The sequence below is a fragment of the Carassius auratus genome, unplaced genomic scaffold (assembly GCF_003368295.1).
Source record: "Carassius auratus strain Wakin unplaced genomic scaffold, ASM336829v1 scaf_tig00013818, whole genome shotgun sequence".
Classification (NCBI taxonomy): domain Eukaryota; kingdom Metazoa; phylum Chordata; class Actinopteri; order Cypriniformes; family Cyprinidae; genus Carassius; species Carassius auratus.
The window spans coordinates 31,575-49,498 of record NW_020524449.1 but is presented as its reverse complement, the minus strand read 5'-3'; the positions used below and the strand labels follow the sequence as shown (position 1 = coordinate 49,498).

At 34.2% G+C, this 17,924-nt stretch overlaps 3 protein-coding genes across 3 annotated transcripts; 1 reads left to right on the top strand and 2 right to left on the bottom strand.

Moving 5' to 3' along the window:
• Positions 1-208: 208 nt before the first annotated feature.
• Positions 209-8,746, bottom strand: LOC113074189 (protein FAM50A-like). The gene is made up of 13 exons (XM_026246944.1): positions 8,500-8,746; positions 5,261-5,345; positions 4,853-4,952; positions 4,123-4,250; positions 3,685-3,761; positions 2,608-2,674; positions 2,385-2,440; positions 2,132-2,208; positions 1,742-1,796; positions 1,350-1,398; positions 1,112-1,182; positions 887-997; positions 209-519 (listed from the first exon to the last, which is right to left on the bottom strand). The coding sequence occupies exons 1-13, from the start codon at positions 8,608-8,610 to the stop codon at positions 511-513; spliced, it is 996 nt and encodes a 331-aa protein (XP_026102729.1). The 5' UTR covers positions 8,611-8,746; the 3' UTR covers positions 209-510.
• Positions 8,747-9,193: 447 nt separating this feature from the next.
• Positions 9,194-13,050, top strand: LOC113074187 (transmembrane emp24 domain-containing protein 4). The gene is made up of 5 exons (XM_026246942.1): positions 9,194-9,391; positions 9,992-10,092; positions 10,249-10,374; positions 10,532-10,678; positions 11,807-13,050. Exons 1-5 carry the CDS (start codon positions 9,247-9,249, stop codon positions 11,954-11,956), a joined length of 669 nt encoding a protein of 222 aa, XP_026102727.1. The 5' UTR covers positions 9,194-9,246; the 3' UTR covers positions 11,957-13,050.
• A 1,224-nt stretch (positions 13,051-14,274) lies between these two features.
• LOC113074185 (pyridoxal phosphate homeostasis protein-like) lies at positions 14,275-17,620 on the bottom strand. Its single transcript, XM_026246940.1, has 8 exons — positions 17,463-17,620; positions 16,418-16,525; positions 16,301-16,336; positions 16,144-16,219; positions 15,916-16,056; positions 15,186-15,328; positions 14,712-14,810; positions 14,275-14,594 (listed from the first exon to the last, which is right to left on the bottom strand). Exons 1-8 carry the CDS (start codon positions 17,550-17,552, stop codon positions 14,439-14,441), a joined length of 849 nt encoding a protein of 282 aa, XP_026102725.1. The 5' UTR covers positions 17,553-17,620; the 3' UTR covers positions 14,275-14,438.
• Between the last annotated feature and the right edge of the window lie 304 nt (positions 17,621-17,924).

Genomic DNA, 17,924 nt, shown 5'->3' with positions numbered 1-17,924 from the left:
TCCCCGAACTGCAATTCCACGAAACGCACAATGACAGATTGATAGTGTATGATTTGACGTGGCTGTACAGCCTCACATTTGAGATCCAACAATGTTGGGTTTTATTCCAGGAAACTACAAATCTTTCAATACGTGAACAACAACAATCTTCTAAAGTGCTGGCAGCAGCAATGGAGCAATTATGAAATGATTCAACAGGAAAACTCGCAACGGTACATAAATGAGGAATTTATTTTTTGAATGAGATTCAAGAGATCATGGAAACAGTCATGACTTTATTTACAATCAAGGAGAACATGTCAGGTTAGCTCTGTGCAAGATCTGAGTACGAGCGTAAGACAGAATTCACAATCGGCCTGGTTTAGGCATCATCTTCATACAATGAAAACGTGGGTCCAAACAGTTATAGACACTCAAAAGTTCTATGCAAGATGAAGCATTTTGCTGCCTGGTAGCAATAAAACCAACAATACAGTAAGATCGTTCAGGAACTCTTGTAGATTTAGCATCTCACCGAATCTGAAAAGCAATGCAAAATTTGTGTTAACATGCTATGAATCCAACCAAAGTATCTTTTTAACCCCAGTGGACACACTACATTGTCGTGATTTATTTGTACTCTTGTTGTCATCAATCAAAAACCTTTTTAGCTAGTGCTGGGACACATAGGTTTTTAGTTTTAATTAGGATCATGTCAGACCATGTCATGATTACACATGCCACAAAGTTTCTTTCATATGGTTCAGCTCCTGAACATAAAGCTGTGGGCAAAGTGGAGACTTGAATTCAATCCAGAAAAGTAAAATAGCAATTTTAGAGTCAAGACAGAACAGGTTTTTAATGCAAATGCAAAGAAAAAAACAATGACTGGCCTGCAAATACTCACAGTGTACTTGTCCCATTTCTTTTCGGGATCATATGGCTCCCAGCGGCTGGCAGGGAAGATGTGTTTGTTTTTCTCATACCAGCTCCTCAGCACCACTTTTCCCGCATGAGACTAGATACATGAAGAGACAACGGTTTTTTGAATGTAGCCAAGGCTATATATATATATTGTGGCTGGTTCTTGCCCAAAATGTGGATCAGACATTATGCTGACAGTCAGCCTTACCTCATCTTTCTCAACAGTGGCATCATTCACCAGCCGAATGTCATCATGCACATCAAAATTGAAAAGAGGCCCTGAGGAGAAAGATGAAAGACTCAATCAGTGCCATAAACAAAGATACAACACAGAAAACAGCAGGCTAGTGTTAAATTTAATAGCTGTTGTCTGAGTCATGTGTGAAATAATACCAGCCACATGAAAGCCTGTCAAACTTAATCTGGGGGATAAAGTAGGAACTTACCACTTTTGCCTCTTGCTTTTGTGACAATGAAATCATAGAAACTGTGGTGCTGCAAGAAAAGCGTGTTTTTAGTGTCTGAAAGATGTGTTTTTTTACAGGACAAATGAATTATAATCTGTGTTTTGCTTATGCCTTTCTTTGTATTTAAGGAAACGCTTACTAAAATGCCCTTAAAACATTGTAAAGCAGTTTACGTTGTCAAATGTGTAGATGTGCTTGTCACAAATTCTGACATTTATGCGTTGCATAGGCTTTGTGAATTGTTAACAGTAACACATTGTGCAATGATTTAGTCTTACATAAGAGAAGTTTTAGAAGAATAAACATTTACACAAGCACTTGAAGTTTTGATCCTTCGAAAGCATTCGTTTTGTTGTGGAAACCTTACTCACATGTGGAATGATCAAATCCTCTTTAATGTACATCAGATGCTCCACACCTGCTGATCTGAAGCACAAAAACATACAACATAAGAAGCCTTCTTTACTCACAGAGTATTCATTCAACACCAGTTACATGACACTAACAGCAAACTTGAAAATTAAATATGCTTTATGATATTTACTCATTGTGAGTTGTACTGTATTTACACAAACTAACAAATGTATTAACTCAGAATCCATGCCTGGAAACCTGAGATTATCTACACTATTCATAAGTACTTTCAAGCAATTTTACACAGCTGAAAGATTTTAAGAAACTCTACAACTGTCAACTATAGCTGGACTAATTATCGTGTCCTTAAAAGTGTTTTAATAGCAGGAGGCAAGGAATGAGTTTACCTCAGCTCACTGAAGTCTTTTCTCAAAACTTCCAGGGCCCTCTGGAGAAACTGCTGAATTGTGTTGCCTTTCTTCATCTACACAAACAAATGTATATTTAACTGAATGGAGCACACTTTTACAACACAGAGCATGCATTAGAACATGTTTGTCCAGTTTGCACATGCAACATGGTAGCAACAATGTAGCAAATTTTGGGTTACGTGTAGTTTTCTTAAGTTAGAAAATTGGATAACCTGCATTTACCTTGGACAGTTTTGCGATGTCCTGAACCATCCCAGTAGCTGAAAGTGATTTCAATTTCTTCACCTAAAAAGAGCCAAAAAAACTGGTTTGTAGTATGCTGCTTTTGGCTGGTGGTTGCATGAGGATTTATGACTAGACAAGTCAAAGATCAGGAACAAGTCTATAGTTTTAACTGCATCTTTGACCAATTTCAGAAATATTAAATAAAAGATAATTTCTTCATATCTTACTTTTGATCTTCTCTTGTTTTCTTTCCCACTCCTGCCGGAGTTCTTCTCTTAATCGATTTTCTTCTTCCTGAAACATTTCATGCACAGTTACATACACAAAACATCTTATTCATAAGCTTTTAGATATGTTTTCCCATAATCAACTGTATTTTTTAAATGCTTAAAGCTACTAAATACTACAAAAAAAAATGTCACAAATTTTTAAGAGTTCATGAGTATACAGTCATGGACGACAAGCAACAAAAATGAGAGGGCTTTAAAACTAAAGACTCTTAAAAGGTTTAAAGAACAATGGCAGTTGACGGCATATCAGAAAAGCTAATGCTGAAAAAAAAAATATGCTATGCTGAAAAAAAAATATATATACAACTAATTGATAAAATCGACAATGAAAATAATCAACAACAATTGTTATTATCGATTAGTTGCGTCTGCCCACCGCACATGGAAAACTTCCTCCAGTCACATCACATTGCAGCAGTGAATAAAGCATTTTTATATGGACAAAATGCATCTAAAAATACCAGTTGAAACAGAGTGAGCAGCTGCAGGAAAGATGCGTGATCCGAGCTGACCTAAACATGAGAATGCTTGATTTTAAACTTAAGCTAATGCATTAGCATAGTGCTTAACACTGCTCGTCCTGTCAGGTGCTTTGACAGATGCATGTGGTGTTTAATGAGAGAGCTAGGTTTCCTCAGCACATGAACTGCATTTTACGGTAACGTCCTTTTCTGTAAATGTTACATATTCAGGTGAATGTTTCTATTTTGCTTGAAGGCTCGTCCTGACAGTCTGCGTTGAACTTCAGACTTGAAAGGGCGCCGTCACATGCGCGTCAAATAGACCGAACGCAGTAAAGAGGGATAAATTAATATTCATCATAATAATATTCACTTAGTTGATATATCTGTAATAGGATGTTAAATTTAGGTTTAAAAGTCAACAGTAATTCAAGTGTTTTATGAAAGCAAATGCAATTGTTTTATGCAGTTTATTTATTTTTGCTTCTCTATTCGGTTTATTGAATATAAACTACATATTTATTCAGGATATTCTAAATTCTACAATATTTACCTCTCTGTCCCTGTCTGGCAGGAAACTGGTGTCCACATCTGGGTTCTTCCCTAATTTTTTCTTCTTTACATGTATGCCTGTTAAAAACATTCAAAATGTTATTAGTGTAAAACATTTAAAAACATAATAAAAATTTTTATAGAACGACTTCATAGCTGTTATTGCCGTAATAATAGCAATTTAACATATTGGCTACACAGCTTTAAAATACTGGTTAGGAATTAAAAATCTTAGATTCATTAGCAGTACTAAATATGCAGACCTTTTCACAATTTTTATGCCGTTTTTAGGCTAAATATGCAGAATGCATTTAAATATGGTTTGGTATTAAATATCTGCACTTATTGATAGCTTACTGAAACATTTGTTCGAAAGAGTGACAGTTTTGTGGACATCTGTTCCAACTTCTGTGGAAAACTGCAAAGTAAAATGTCATACATAGCTCTTCCTCGGGTTCCTCTTCCTCCTCTTCTTCTACCTCTCCTTCATCTGGACTGAAGGATAAACTGGCAATCTTCCTTTTCTGCTCTTCCTTTCTTTTCTTCTCCTTCTGTTTCTCCAGCTTCCTACAAGAATAGCCCAAACATGAAGCGTTAAGATCAAACCGTACACCGATTTCAAAAGAAAAAAGAAACAAAAGAAAAGCAGGATGTATTCAACAGTGTTCAGCCGTCTTACAAGGCGGCTAAAAAAATTACTAAATCTGACTTCTAAATTTATCTGGGCAGAGCTGAGGCTGAGAGTTAAATGTGAAGTTCTACAGTTTATGAAGACCAACGGAGGAGTGGGTTTTTACAAGTTAGATCATTATTACTGACGAATGCAGCTAAAGCCAATTGAGACACAGCTGAAGGAAAACACAGACACACTGGCTGACTGTAAAGAAAAGTCTCTGTAAAGAGCCCAAGAGTTCACTCCCTTTTGTTGACGCCCCCAGTCAGCGACAATATTGCAGGTAACAGGTAATTGGACTTAAAAAATATGGAATAAGGTACAGTCACCATTGAAATAGAAGTTCAATAAATACATTTTTATCTGATAAATTTGCCACAGGTTAAAAAAAAAAAAAAAAAAAACGCTAAACCTATGAACTTAACTTTCTACATCAATTAATTAGCAAAGACCATTTTAACAAAAAGCAAAGTTCAAATGAATGAAAATGGCTTACAGCAGTAGCTCCTTTGACTGCTCCTTCTTGGCAAGCTGTTTCTCTCGTTCTTTGACCAGAGCTTCCTGCTTCGCTTTCATGTCATTCAGAGTCACCAGACCTGCAGAGAACAACATACTTCACTCATACAGCGAATTAAAACAGAATTAATTGGATATTTTTTCACAGTCATCTTAAAGACAAAAAGTGAGAATTCACCCTACAAATTTAGCCTTTTGGCTTAAATAAAATGATTCCAACGGAGGATATGCATTATGACTAGTGTTGCCAAATTCAGAAGATAAAAATTGAAGTATTTTTCAGTGTTAAGACAATCTAATGATAGTCAGACATCAGCTCTAGTCATAGCAATAATGTCTAACTTTTTCAGATCTGTAATAAGTCAGAACAATTCTAATATTCACTTACCAACAGTGCTGGACTTGAGCTCTTGCTCCACGGCGTCATAATGAGCTGAGAACTTTTTATCAATGTTGGACTTCACCATGTTGTCCTGGAAAGGAAAAGGTTAAGGTCATTTAGGCTGAATGTTATACATAAAGTAAAATCTGTTTAAAGCGACTTGGGTTTTCATTACATCAAGTTTACAGATCAGTAGTTGACATACAGTAGCTTCAAAAAAGTAAATAATGTTTTATCATTGATTGTAAAATAATTATTATTCAATTATTATTAAGTGCTGTCAAACAATTATGTATAAATACACAATCATACATATTTATATTTATAAATATTTACACACACACACATATATATATATATATATATATATATATACATACATATAATTGATATATGTAAATATACATATTTTATATATCAACAAAACATATTTTTCTTAAATATATACATGCGTGTGTGTGTGTGTTTATATATATGCATAATAAATACAAACAGTACACATATTATGTAAACAAAAAATTCTCGTTGCAGGTAATCACGATTGATCATTTGACAGCCCTAGAATTATTTAAAAAATATTATGGTATATCATATATTGCTATCATAAATTACTTAAGTGCATACCCTATGAACATATCTGTGAACACATCATGATTACAATTTGACAAGCACATGATTTTACCAGTGGTGGACGAAGTACACAAATCAAGTACTTGAGTAAAAGTACAGATACGTATAGTAAAATATTACTCCAGTAAAAGTAAAAGTACTCCTTTTTCAATCTTACTCAAGTGAAAGTACAAAAGTACTCAATTTTTTATGTACTTAAGTAAAAAAGTACTGAAAGATAGATGTTTGCAATTTTATATAGGCTACTTAATTTAATTTTATATTAGCACATATTTTTTTTATAATCCTACTGCTCAAAATACCTGGGATTTTTTCCAAAATAACCACTATATGGAGTCAAGATATATTTTTGTTGTTGATATGGACTACGCTGATGAGAGTAATGTTCACTGTGAAGCTTACACTGTGATGAACCTGAGAGAAAACAGAGATGACCATCTGATTTTCACCAGTAACAACAAAGTATTTTAAAGTTTGTTTTACAGAACATCAAAGTTACAGTACAGACCAAAAGTTTGGACACACCTCCTCATTGAAAGAGTTTTCTTTATTTTCATGACTATGAAGATTGTAGAGTCACACTGAAGGCATCAAGGGCTATTTGACCAAGAAGGAGAGTGATGATGACCTGGCCTCCACAGTCACCGGACCTGAACCCAATCCAGATGGTTTAGGGGTGAGCTGGACCGCAGACAGAAGGCAAAAGGGCCAACAAGTGCTACGCATCTCTCGGGGAACTCCTTCAAGACTGTTGGAAGACCATTTCAGGTGACTACCTCTTGAAGCTCATCAAGAGAATGCCAAGAGTGTGCAAAGCAGTAATCAAAGCAAAAGGTGTCTACTTTGAAGAACCTAGAATATGACATATTTTCAGTTGTTTCAAGCTTTTTTGTTATTAATATAATTCCATATATAATTCCACATGTGTTAATTCATAGTTTTGATGCCTTCAGTGTGAATCTACAATTTTCTTAGTCATAAAAATAAAGAAAACTCTTTGAATGAGAAAGTGTGTCCAAACTTTTGGTCTGTACTGTAACTTTATATATGACATGATAATAAGGCCTGAAGTTAGGAAGAACATTAAGGAAAATATAATTATATTTTCATAATGATTTTTTCCTTCTCAAACCTTGTCTATGGTTTAAAAACTACCCTGGCCAAACAGGGTGCATCTCTTCCCACTTTAATAATTACTGTAGTTACCATGTTCTGAACATCACATCCTTTCTTTTCTCCCCAAATGTAATCTCTCTCTCTCTCTCTCTCTCTCTCTCTCTCTCTATAGGTGATTGAATAAAAATATTTGGACATTATTTATAAAAATTACCTCAACTTAGCACCAACAAGCTTGTTAGCTAGACAGTTAGCATCAGCTAACAATATTTACTTATTTTCAGTACGGTTATGAATAAACATTCATGTCTGTCTACTCGTCTAGTTAATCCAAACAATATACATATGTATAACGTTACTGTTGATAAACAATATAAAAACAGACGTCACATAGGACATTTTAATAAAACTTTTAACATTATGGCAGCGGGGAATTTGAACGTGCATGAGTTACTGTATTTAATCTGTGTTATTTAAAGTTTTTTTTTTTTTTTTTTTTTACCTAAAATTGATGTGTCTGCACTCGAGCATTTCAGTAGGCTTAAATAGATCACTCTTTACAACGGATTTAGTTCCCAAACAACTGAAAATTTTGAACTAAATATGATTTTCAGTTACAATAATTAATCCTAAATTTCGACATTAATAACTTACTTTTTTAGCAACATCAGACGCACGCACGCTCACAAGATCTCCCGGTTCTTACTTCTGGAGACTCGTCTCGCACTAAACGGTTCATTTGAATCAGTGAGTGGTCGACTCCAGAACAGCTGCAATCGGATCATTCTAATTCCTAAACGAATCGTTTGGTGCGACTCGCGATCCGATTTAAAGGTTTATTTTGAAAAGACTCAGTTCGTTCATGATGAATCAGACACCGCTTCTGCGTCTCGGAGCACGTGATATATTATAGGGAGTAACGATATGTTTTATGAAATGTAGTGAAGTAAAAAGTACGATTTTATGCTTCGGAATGTAGTGAAGTAAAAGTAAAAGTTACTCAAAATAAAATTACTCAAGTAAAGTACAGATACTTGAAAAATGTACTTAAGTACAGTAACGAAGTAAAGCTACTCCGTTACTGTCCACCACTGGATTTTACGTATACTAAACTAATGAACGAGCATATTTTTTTAGAAATCTGTGATAATTATACTCAGTGTTGTTTGTAGAATATATATATATATATATATACATTTAATATGGAAATAAGGAGCCAGTAATGTTTTTAATTAAAATAGTAATGTTTACATTAAAACATAAACTACACTAATTGGTTTAGCATAACGTGACTTTATGATGTCTAGAATAGACAAGATAAAAAATAATCATATTCTGGGTTACACAATATATATTAAACTATATAATGGAAAACTTTATATGACATTAGATTTATGAGGGAACCCTGCAGCTATTTAGAGCAGGACTGTAGTCAGAACAGGTTGAATAAGCATAAGAATAAGTTTGTATGTTGTGGTTTGTTCCTCAGGCTCACATGCCTCTGCTATCCTCTGTTTGAGCTGCTCGAGCTGCTCTCGCTCTCTTTCTCTCTTCTTCATGAGCTGCATCGCTCTCCCCGCTTCACTCGCCGCTCCCTTATACTGCGCCATTGCAGCTCTTTTACAAGATATTTGGAAAAATAAATAAAAATACTAAGAAAAAAAAGGCAAATAACTCCAGTCAATAAACAAACGAGAATCTCCTCGAATGAAGCAGGCGGTTGTGGGTAATTTACCACAGCTCTGCTTCCGGTTGATGAGTGACATAACTGCATTCCAAAGTAAAAGTCTTCTTAGTTGCTTTTCTGAAACATTAACTGTTTATAAAATAAATTATCAATTAGTTTTATTAGTAGTAGTAGTAAAAGTAGTAGTATTGCTACTTCTAAGAATTATAGTTGCATTTTTATTGTTTTATGATTATTTCAAATATATTGTCATGTTTAATGTGAAAACCACTTTTAAATAGATTAATATATTTTAATAGAAAATCAGCAATACGTATACAAAACGATACATATATTACCTGAAATCTAATATGTTATTCGTTTTATTACTATTTTATTACATTATTTATTTATTTTTTTCTTTAAGTATGTTTTCTTCAGATAAACTTTCAGAAATGCTTCTCGTGAATTTGAGCGGACTTTTACTAAACAAAGGTCCGTTGTGAATGGGACTTGGGAATGAGAATCGAGCGACTCTGAAATCGATTCGCATCCCTGGATTGAGAGAGAGGTGATTTTGATGGAGATGAAGGCGGTGGTGTCCAGTACAGGGCTTATGCTTCTATTTGCGTGGCTTTCTCCAAGCCAAGCCCTTTATTTCCACATCGGAGAGACGGAGAAGAAATGTTTTATTGAAGAAATACCCGACGAAACCATGGTGATCGGTACGTCAATTGTCAAATCGGCTCTCTGTGATCGGTTAGCTTTGTCGGCTAGCAGATCCATCAATCCTGATTTATCAGTGTAGTACTTCACCTTTTGTTTTATTTAAGACACTTAGCATGAAGACAACTGATATAAAATCATATTTAAATATGGATGTGCTTATATGCGTCCATCTGTCCAAATAAAGGAGGGCTTTTAGTAGATCAGCATGATCAATGATGTGGCAGGTGCAGCATCCTGCTTGAGTTCCTGACATACAGGTGCAACCAGTTCCAGCCCGTTTACAGTCTGTTTATAATAATCAGAAATAACAGTAATGTTGACAGTAGACAATGCATGTGCACATGTACTAACAATATACATACTGTATATTGAAATAATAATCAGAATGTTATTTTAATAATTATGTTAGTACATTTTTAAAGGAATAAAATGCCCTCAGAATGAGAATCCAAACAGCTGATAAAAACATCACAATAATCCACACCACTCCAGTCCATCAGTTAATGACTTGTGTGAAGTGAATATTCTTTTTTTTAAACTAGTCCTTAAATGGTGCTGTTGAAAATGCTGGTTAAATATTGTGGTGCCATTTTTAGGGAGATACAGAACACAGTTGTGGGACAAACAGGCTGGCTCTTTTCTCCCATCCACCCCTGGTTTAGGCATGCATGTGGAAATCAAAGATCCTGATGCAAAGGTAGCCTTTATATTTGTGTTCATACTCTACAAACTATATGATACATGTTTGCTGTGTAACAGTTAATAGGGTTATAATTGGCAATACATGGCTATAATATATTTGGATACCAAGATAATTCTCTGAAGTAGTTTTCATATTCTCTCTGTTTTTCAGATCATCCTGTCCCGTCAGTACGGCTCAGATGGCCGTTTCACCTTCACGTCCCACACACCAGGCGAGCATCAAATCTGCCTCCACTCCAACTCCACCAAGATGGCTCTGTTTACTGGGGGAAAACTGGTATGGCTGGAACCATGATAGAGCAGATAGATGAAATTACCTATATATCAGTATAGTGATTTAACATAACAAAATTACACATATAGTATCTATTTTAATATAATACAGTATAACTGAACATAAACAAGGGAAAGCTTATAATTAAGCTGTTCTACAGAGAGTCCACTTGGACATTCAGGTTGGTGAACACACCAACAACTACCCCGAGATCGCAGCCAAAGACAAACTGTCCGAGCTGCAGCTGAGGGTCCGACAACTTCTGGACCAGGTGGAACAGATCCAGAAAGAGCAGAACTACCAGCGCGTGAGTTTCAATTGCAGAAACAACAGTAGTTTAAGGTTACGGTAGTGACTGGCCAGCTAAAGCCATTTAAACTTTTTGCACAATTGCTGAAAACAGGTACATGCTCTGGATGTTAAACATCAGTCAAACGTCTTGTGAATATTAGGACTGTATCTAATGGTGTTATTATAGTTAAAATTAAGACCATAAAAAAAAAGAAAAAAAAGAATGTGAAATAGAATATACGTCCAAGGCAACATTTTTTATTTTCATTTAGTTTAATTTGATTCATTAAAACGATTAAAACTACAGCTGAAATAAAAATGTATATAAAATATAGGTATATTTATATAAGAACAAATAAAAATTACAAACTGCAGAATTGCTACAATTTTAATTAATATTACAATAAAAATGGAAAATATAAACTAATACCATAAAAAAAATATTTTGTTACTTAAAATAGAGTAAAATAAAATATAAACATTTCAAATTTTCGTTTACTTTAACCTGATGTACTAAAAAACTGAAATAAAAATAAAGAAAACTATATAGACATAAAAAACAGAGACTAATAAAAATGACAAAAACAGCAAAATTACAAAAAAAATGGAAAATATAAACTAAGACCATTAAAAAATGTTTACTTCTTAAAAAAAGAATTAAATAGAATAAAATATTAAATAGAAAAATTTAATGGAATAAACATAAAATATTAAAAATATTATTTACTTTAACCTGATGTACTAAAAACGGAAATAAAAATTAAGAAATACTATATAGACATTAAAAAAACAGGGACCAATAATAAAAAAAAATACTACAAATTTAAATAAAATGGAAAATATAAAGTATGACTATAAAAAATATATATACAAATTTCTAAGGTAACATTCCTTTTATTTTCATTTAGTTTGACTTGATGAACTAAACTAAAATTCTGAAATAAAAATTACAAAAAAACAAATAAAGATAAAAAACAGAAACGATAAAAATGGCAAAAACAGCTAAATAACTTAAATAAAAAATTGTATAATTAATAAAAATCTATATTTCAGTATTACTAAAAAACACTGGCATCTAGTCAATGTTATCGTCCAGTGTCTATATGGGTTGTTTTGCGCTCACAATGATTTTTTTTTCTCACAGTACCGTGAGGAGCGTTTCCGTATGACGAGCGAGAGCACGAACCAGCGAGTTCTGTGGTGGTCTATTGCTCAGACCTTCATCCTCATCATCACCGGCATCTGGCAGATGAGACATCTCAAGAGCTTCTTTGAGGCCAAAAAGCTGGTGTGAGGATCAGACAGCATTACAGAGACAATAACTCAAGTAACATTCATTAACGTTATGGTTTTCAAGCAAGGAAATACTCAGTGCTTCATTTTAGTTTTTTCTTTTTAAATTCAGTTCAGTACAACTTTATCTTGAGCAGATAAATTAGGTCACAATGAGCTTAAATAGGTAGAACATTAACAACCCTTAAATCTACAGTACCCCTGATACCCATTTATCATGCATGATCATTTATCATACACATCTAGCATCTAGAACGTTGTTCATTTTACTAAACTGTGTGATATGAAAATGCTATGCCTTTAAAGTGATGATCATTATGGGTGCATGGAAACTACTGTTGACTTCAAGGTTGTATTACTGGTACTTATAAACGTGAAGAATCAAGCTAAAACTAATTTTTAGCATTTCTCAACATTTTTAATATGTATGTTTTGATGTATTTTGATGACTTTGACAAATGTGTGGCTTTGGTTTCATATTCTATCTGTCTTGGGCTCTCAGATAGGTTTGATGTTCATGATTTTGAGGGAGAATGATTCAAGCTAATTGACTGTATCTTGCATAGAAGCTATTTAGGCCAAAAAAGAAATGCATTTTTTTAGGATTTTTCTGACTTTGTGGTTTACAAAATATGATTTCTGTTGTTCTCAGTCTATGCTCCATTTCGTGCTTTATTTATTTACTGGACCGGCCACATTTAAAATACAATACAAGTAGTTATAACACTATAATTCATGAAAACTAAAGGTTTTCTGGTTTCTTTTTCAATTTTACAGGATCTTTGGAAATTTTTGTACTGGCTTCTTACAAGTACCAATTTATATGTAAAAAAAAATGCTGGTTTGCATGATGCACAATGTCAAAATCCTCCATTTGTGAAAATTGGAAGGTTATTTATGGGTTAATGCAGCTCTGTATTCTCAAGTGTCATTAAAGCTTTGTAATAATCGGTTCATCAGTGCATGCAGATACTTAACTGTACACTCGGTACTCAGTCTTTACATCATGTTTGACACATGATTCATTAACACTGTCTTAGTTTCTGTGGCTATTTATTTGAGTTGTTTCTTTAAATTAAATGCATTTTAAATTTACAAACGTTCTTTGTCTTCATGAATAAGCAGCATAAAATACTTATGATCGAATAAAACTGTATCTTTTATATATAAATACACATACACTACAATTGTAAACTTTGAGGCCAGTAAGGGTTTAAAAAATATTTTTAAAAGATTAACACTATACTTTTATTCACCAAGGATTCATTTAATTGATCAAAAGTGACTACATTTTTTATACAAATGATCAAATAAATTCAGCCTTGGTGAGCATAAGAGTTCTTACTTTAGAATCAAAATCTTACCAATTATTTTGTGTGTGTGTGTATATATATATATATGTGTGTGTGTGTGTGTGTGTGTGTGTGTGTGTGTGTGTATATGAAATACTAATGTTGACCAGTGCATTTATACATGCCACACACAAACCATTTCATTTTCAATTGTTTTTTTTTTTTTATTGCTCAACTCACCTAAATCAATTAAATTTTATAGACAACTATCTATTGTCAAGATACAAGACTTTATTTGACACACTGATAGAAAAAAAGGATGTTGATTTCTGATCTGGCTTTTTCACAACTAACCACGAACAGTAAACCCATTAGTTTTAACACAATACTGTATTAATCAAAGAAGAAAAAAAAAGTGATGCGTTTGCCTCTAAACAAGCTTCTAAGAATCAGGAAAATCTCTCTCTTGCATAGTAAAAGGCCTCAGACCCTCAACATCTCCAAAACGCCGTGTAGCTGCTCATCTCTGCACTCATTTCATTGCATATTTCTATGTTCTGTACTGAAACCAGTATGGCTGTTGATCAGTGCTCAATTCAACACCAGTGTTTAGAGCGATATGAAATACTACACGGATTACATGACGACAACACCACACGAACATCACTCCCCACAAATCTCACTGACACTGCTTTCAAAGCAACAAGTGGATACTAGAGCAGTACTACAAATTAACCATTTATACAATTTACGTTTATGACACACTATAAAATATACCTAACACACTTCTAGGAACAAAAACAATCCATCCTATTGTTTTAAATAGATGTTAAAACGTCTAATCTAACGGGAATGACACATTACACTACACATCTATGATTGGGCAAAATGAAACGGAGCATGTGCTGACCCTGTATCTGTTAAAAAAGAAGTATTTTACAGAGAGCTGGACGACACTTCTAGAGATCTTTCCACAATAAAAACACCTTCAGGAAGTAAATTTAGTATTCCGGTTATTAAATGACACTTTTTTTTTTTTTTTCCCAAGTTCTTTCACCAGAGAAGACCAGGTCAGCAGCATTAGTTAAGACTTATTAAAGGCCCTTGACTGGTGAATGGTGAGCTCAGTCATTGGGTTCAAGCCCAAGAGTTCCCACGTTTAGTTCAGAAACCTTCCCCACCCCCCATCATTCATTTTTCTGTGACCGTGAGCCGGTCCATTTTTTTGGCTGCTTCCTCACATACGACCTTTGGCTTTCTCTCCGGACTGGGGCTCGGGGTGTTGGGGTATTCTCGGGTGCCGAAAATAGTGCTGCCGACACGTATGTTGGTGGAGCCGACCTCAATCTAATCGGAGAAATAACTCAAATGTATAATCAATTGAACAAAATCAACGTTGCAATAAAATGAACATGGATTTGAAGTACAGTTGAAGAGGATTTTTTGAAATTATGCAACACTTACCGCATGCTCAAAGTCAGTAGACATGCCCATACTGAGCTCAACCTGCTCTACTGGGATCTTCAGACTTTCACAGACTTCCTCACGGTGTTTCAACAGCATCTAGACACACCATAAAGTCATTTAGCTTCTTTTATGACTTCCCATGTTGTAACATCCTTTTAGCATGCTACTAGCTTGTATAAACCTTTCTACAAAATTATTAACCAGCAAAACTGTTGTTAACATTGATAATAATAAGAAATGTTTCTTGAGCAGCAAATCAGAATATAAGAATGATTTCTGAAGGATCATGTGACAGTGAAGGCTTAAGTAATGATGCTGAAAATTCAGCTTGGGCATCAAAAAATATATTTCATATATTTTACAATATTACTGTATTTTTTTTATAATATTAATGCATCCTTGATGAGCATAAGAAATTAAAACTAAAAAAATCTGACCCCAAATTTTGGAAATATCTTCAAATATATGCACCTGGAAATCAGGGTTGGGGCCATCGTTGAGGTCATAACCGTACCGACCAATCGTCATGAGTCCAGCGAAGTCAAGAGCAGAACACTCAGACACGATGTGTTTTACCACGTTTACAGTCTCATCGGGTGGCAGGCCATGTTTACCTGATAAAACACGGCGAGAGAGATGATCACGCTGAGGTTACAGGCAAACAGTCATCTGATACACTGAGAAAAGATTTCATACTGCTGAACTGTTTTTGTAAGACATTCACGTCCTGTCCGAAAGGAAATCAAACAGCATCTGAACCTCTGATATTATGGGCTTTTTCAACAAAATTGCATAACACATCAGCATCCCACTATGATGCTCCCCCACTGTGTGTACCAATACATTTTATCACGAAAACAAAGCAGCACATGAGATTTCATAACAGTATAAACATGCATCCAGCTGTAATGCATTTAAGGACACAGTTAGACGCAAAATGTGTTTTTGCAACCATTGTTCATTTTGATAACATGCATGAAACTAAGGAAAAGTTGTCTGTGTTGACGTTGAAAAAAACTATTTAAAAAAAAAAAACAGGCTTGAGAAATAACAAAATATTAAATTTGCCACAAAATTCTTAATTTTATTTCTTATAAAATAGCAAAACACCATAGGTAGATTTTATATAATCGAGTTTGAACAATTTTCAGAGCTAAATGTTTAGAGCAGATAAACAATTATTCAGGTGCAGAAGACTCACTTCCCTCTCCGCTGGTGTTGATCTGAACCATAATCTTTAACTGCTGTGTGTTGGCAGCTCTCATTTTTTGCCACGAGCTGTTGACTTTCTCAGCCAGTTTCACAGAGTCTATCGTCTCTACCATATACAGGTTTGGGACACCTATGAAGTAGTTAAATAAATGTGGGTTAATTCAGAACAACAGCAAAAAATTGTTAAGTGAAGCTAAATTTGAATTGCTTTGCTCACCCAGGAGTTTGTTGACATTATTCTTTTGCAGATGACCAATGAAATGCCATTTTATTTCAGGACATGATGACTCTACCTACAAAGATGTTATAGATAGATTAAGACGTCTGATCAAAAACAACTAAACATATGCATTCCAATTTGTCTGACTTCATACCAGAGGATGGGACGCTTTCTCAACAAGTTCATTTACCTGTGGAAAAAGGGGATATTTAAGACAAGATATTTAATATGAAAAAGCTACAAAACATGCATGCTTAATTTATCGACTCACATAATTCTCTCCAAAGTTTCGTTGTCCGTGTTTGTAAGCCTCCACCACCATCTCTGGAGGTTTGGTCTTACTAACCGCAACCAGTCGAGGGGCAATACATGGTAACGTCTGCAAGGGAAAAGTTAAATATTGTCAATTCAGATCAACAATATTGGAAATAAACTTTTTCTTATTACATGCTTCAATTGAATCAATTTGAAACAATCTAAACTATAAACGCTCAGCTAAAAACTGATTTTTAATAACTGTCTTTTTAATAACATATCCCGATGATATTTATTTTTTATTTATTAATAACACATTATTCAGCTCTCTTCAGTATTTAGAAAGTTTTAGAGCATAATACAACCAAATACTAAATGTTAGATAAGAGTTTAAAAAAAGATCACATCTAAAAAAAAGAAGCAAAAATAAAAGAGAGAGAATTGCAGCAATAGTACTGCAAAATGTTAAAACAGTTAATTATTGCTAGTTAATATATAATATGTACAGATTATCCAACATAACAGATTAATATTTGATTAATCAAATGTGGTATTTACATTACCTTCAACTGCTCTTCATATGATTTTACTTTAACCATCCCACTTAAAATCTTCATGAGGCAATATATTTGCTACCTTTGTATAAAGTCAAATATATAATTCTAAGTACTTAATATAATGTCATAAAGTGGAAATATTTGTAATTGACAAGTGTCGTGCAGATTCCATTCCCTGGAGCTGAAAGCATTTCAAGTAAAATGCATTCATTCACACAATAACCTTACTCCTTGAGTAGAAGTTGCACGGTATTCAAACTGAATTCCATAATTCTGAATGCCTTGCAACACGTTAATACATTGTATCACAAAAATAATTCGTTATAATTAAAAAGCTGTCACTCATTCCTTACTATATGGAGCTCGCATGTGTAAAGGTTGAACAGATTACATAACGCTACAATAACAACACGATGAGCACGAGTGGAGGGTTTGTTTTTTGGAGCATTTCAAAAGCATATTGTTGTTTCGTATCTTACTCGAAAGAAACCCGTGAAGACTGACCTTCGGGCGTCGGGAAACTGCTTGATTCACCCGGTCCACCACCGCCTGCAATTTCTTCCCAACCTCCTCCGACATCACGACTCTCAACATAGCCTCAGCGTGGGCACGATGCACATACACTAGCAGTGTGACGTCACGGGCGAATCCGGTCAACTCTCCGACAAAATAAAAGTCCTGTCTTATTTTAAAGGAGATTGTTTGTATCTTATTGTCGCGCAGTAAATACAAATGACAAATTAAAGTATACCGGTAACATAAATTTTTTTTTAATAAGTTTCTAATTTATTGCACACTATTTTTATACAGCGCTTATTTTAATGGACCAAGACATTTTTAACTATTTATATAATAATCTTTCCGATGATGTGAGACAGAAAAACAAACCATTAATGCTAGATAAGACAGGGAGTAAGTTCATTAGAAAGAAAATACTGTGCATTTAAATTTTTTGGACAAATCTCT

Bases quoted from the DNA above. Each gene is read 5' to 3' on its own strand.
- LOC113074185 (XM_026246940.1), bottom strand. From the start codon at position 17,552: ATGTTGAGAGTCGTGATGTCGGAGGAGGTTGGGAAGAAATTGCAGGCG. The intron at 16,220-16,300 runs GTATGAAGTCAG...ACATCTTTGTAG, and splicing joins AGAAAGCGTCCCATCCTCTG to GTAGAGTCATCATGTCCTGA. The intron at 14,595-14,711 runs GTAAGTGTTGCA...TTCTCCGATTAG, and splicing joins CTACTGACTTTGAGCATGCG to ATTGAGGTCGGCTCCACCAA.
- LOC113074187 (XM_026246942.1), top strand. From the start codon at position 9,247: ATGGAGATGAAGGCGGTGGTGTCCAGTACAGGGCTTATGCTTCTATTT. The intron at 10,093-10,248 runs GTAGCCTTTATA...TCTGTTTTTCAG, and splicing joins TCAAAGATCCTGATGCAAAG to ATCATCCTGTCCCGTCAGTA. The intron at 10,375-10,531 runs GTATGGCTGGAA...GCTGTTCTACAG, and splicing joins TGTTTACTGGGGGAAAACTG to AGAGTCCACTTGGACATTCA.
- LOC113074189 (XM_026246944.1), bottom strand. From the start codon at position 8,610: ATGGCGCAGTATAAGGGAGCGGCGAGTGAAGCGGGGAGAGCGATGCAG. The intron at 2,675-3,684 runs GTAAATATTGTA...GAAATGTTTCAG, and splicing joins TGCCAGACAGGGACAGAGAG to GAAGAAGAAAATCGATTAAG. The intron at 2,441-2,607 runs GTAAGATATGAA...GGCTCTTTTTAG, and splicing joins AAAACAAGAGAAGATCAAAA to GTGAAGAAATTGAAATCACT.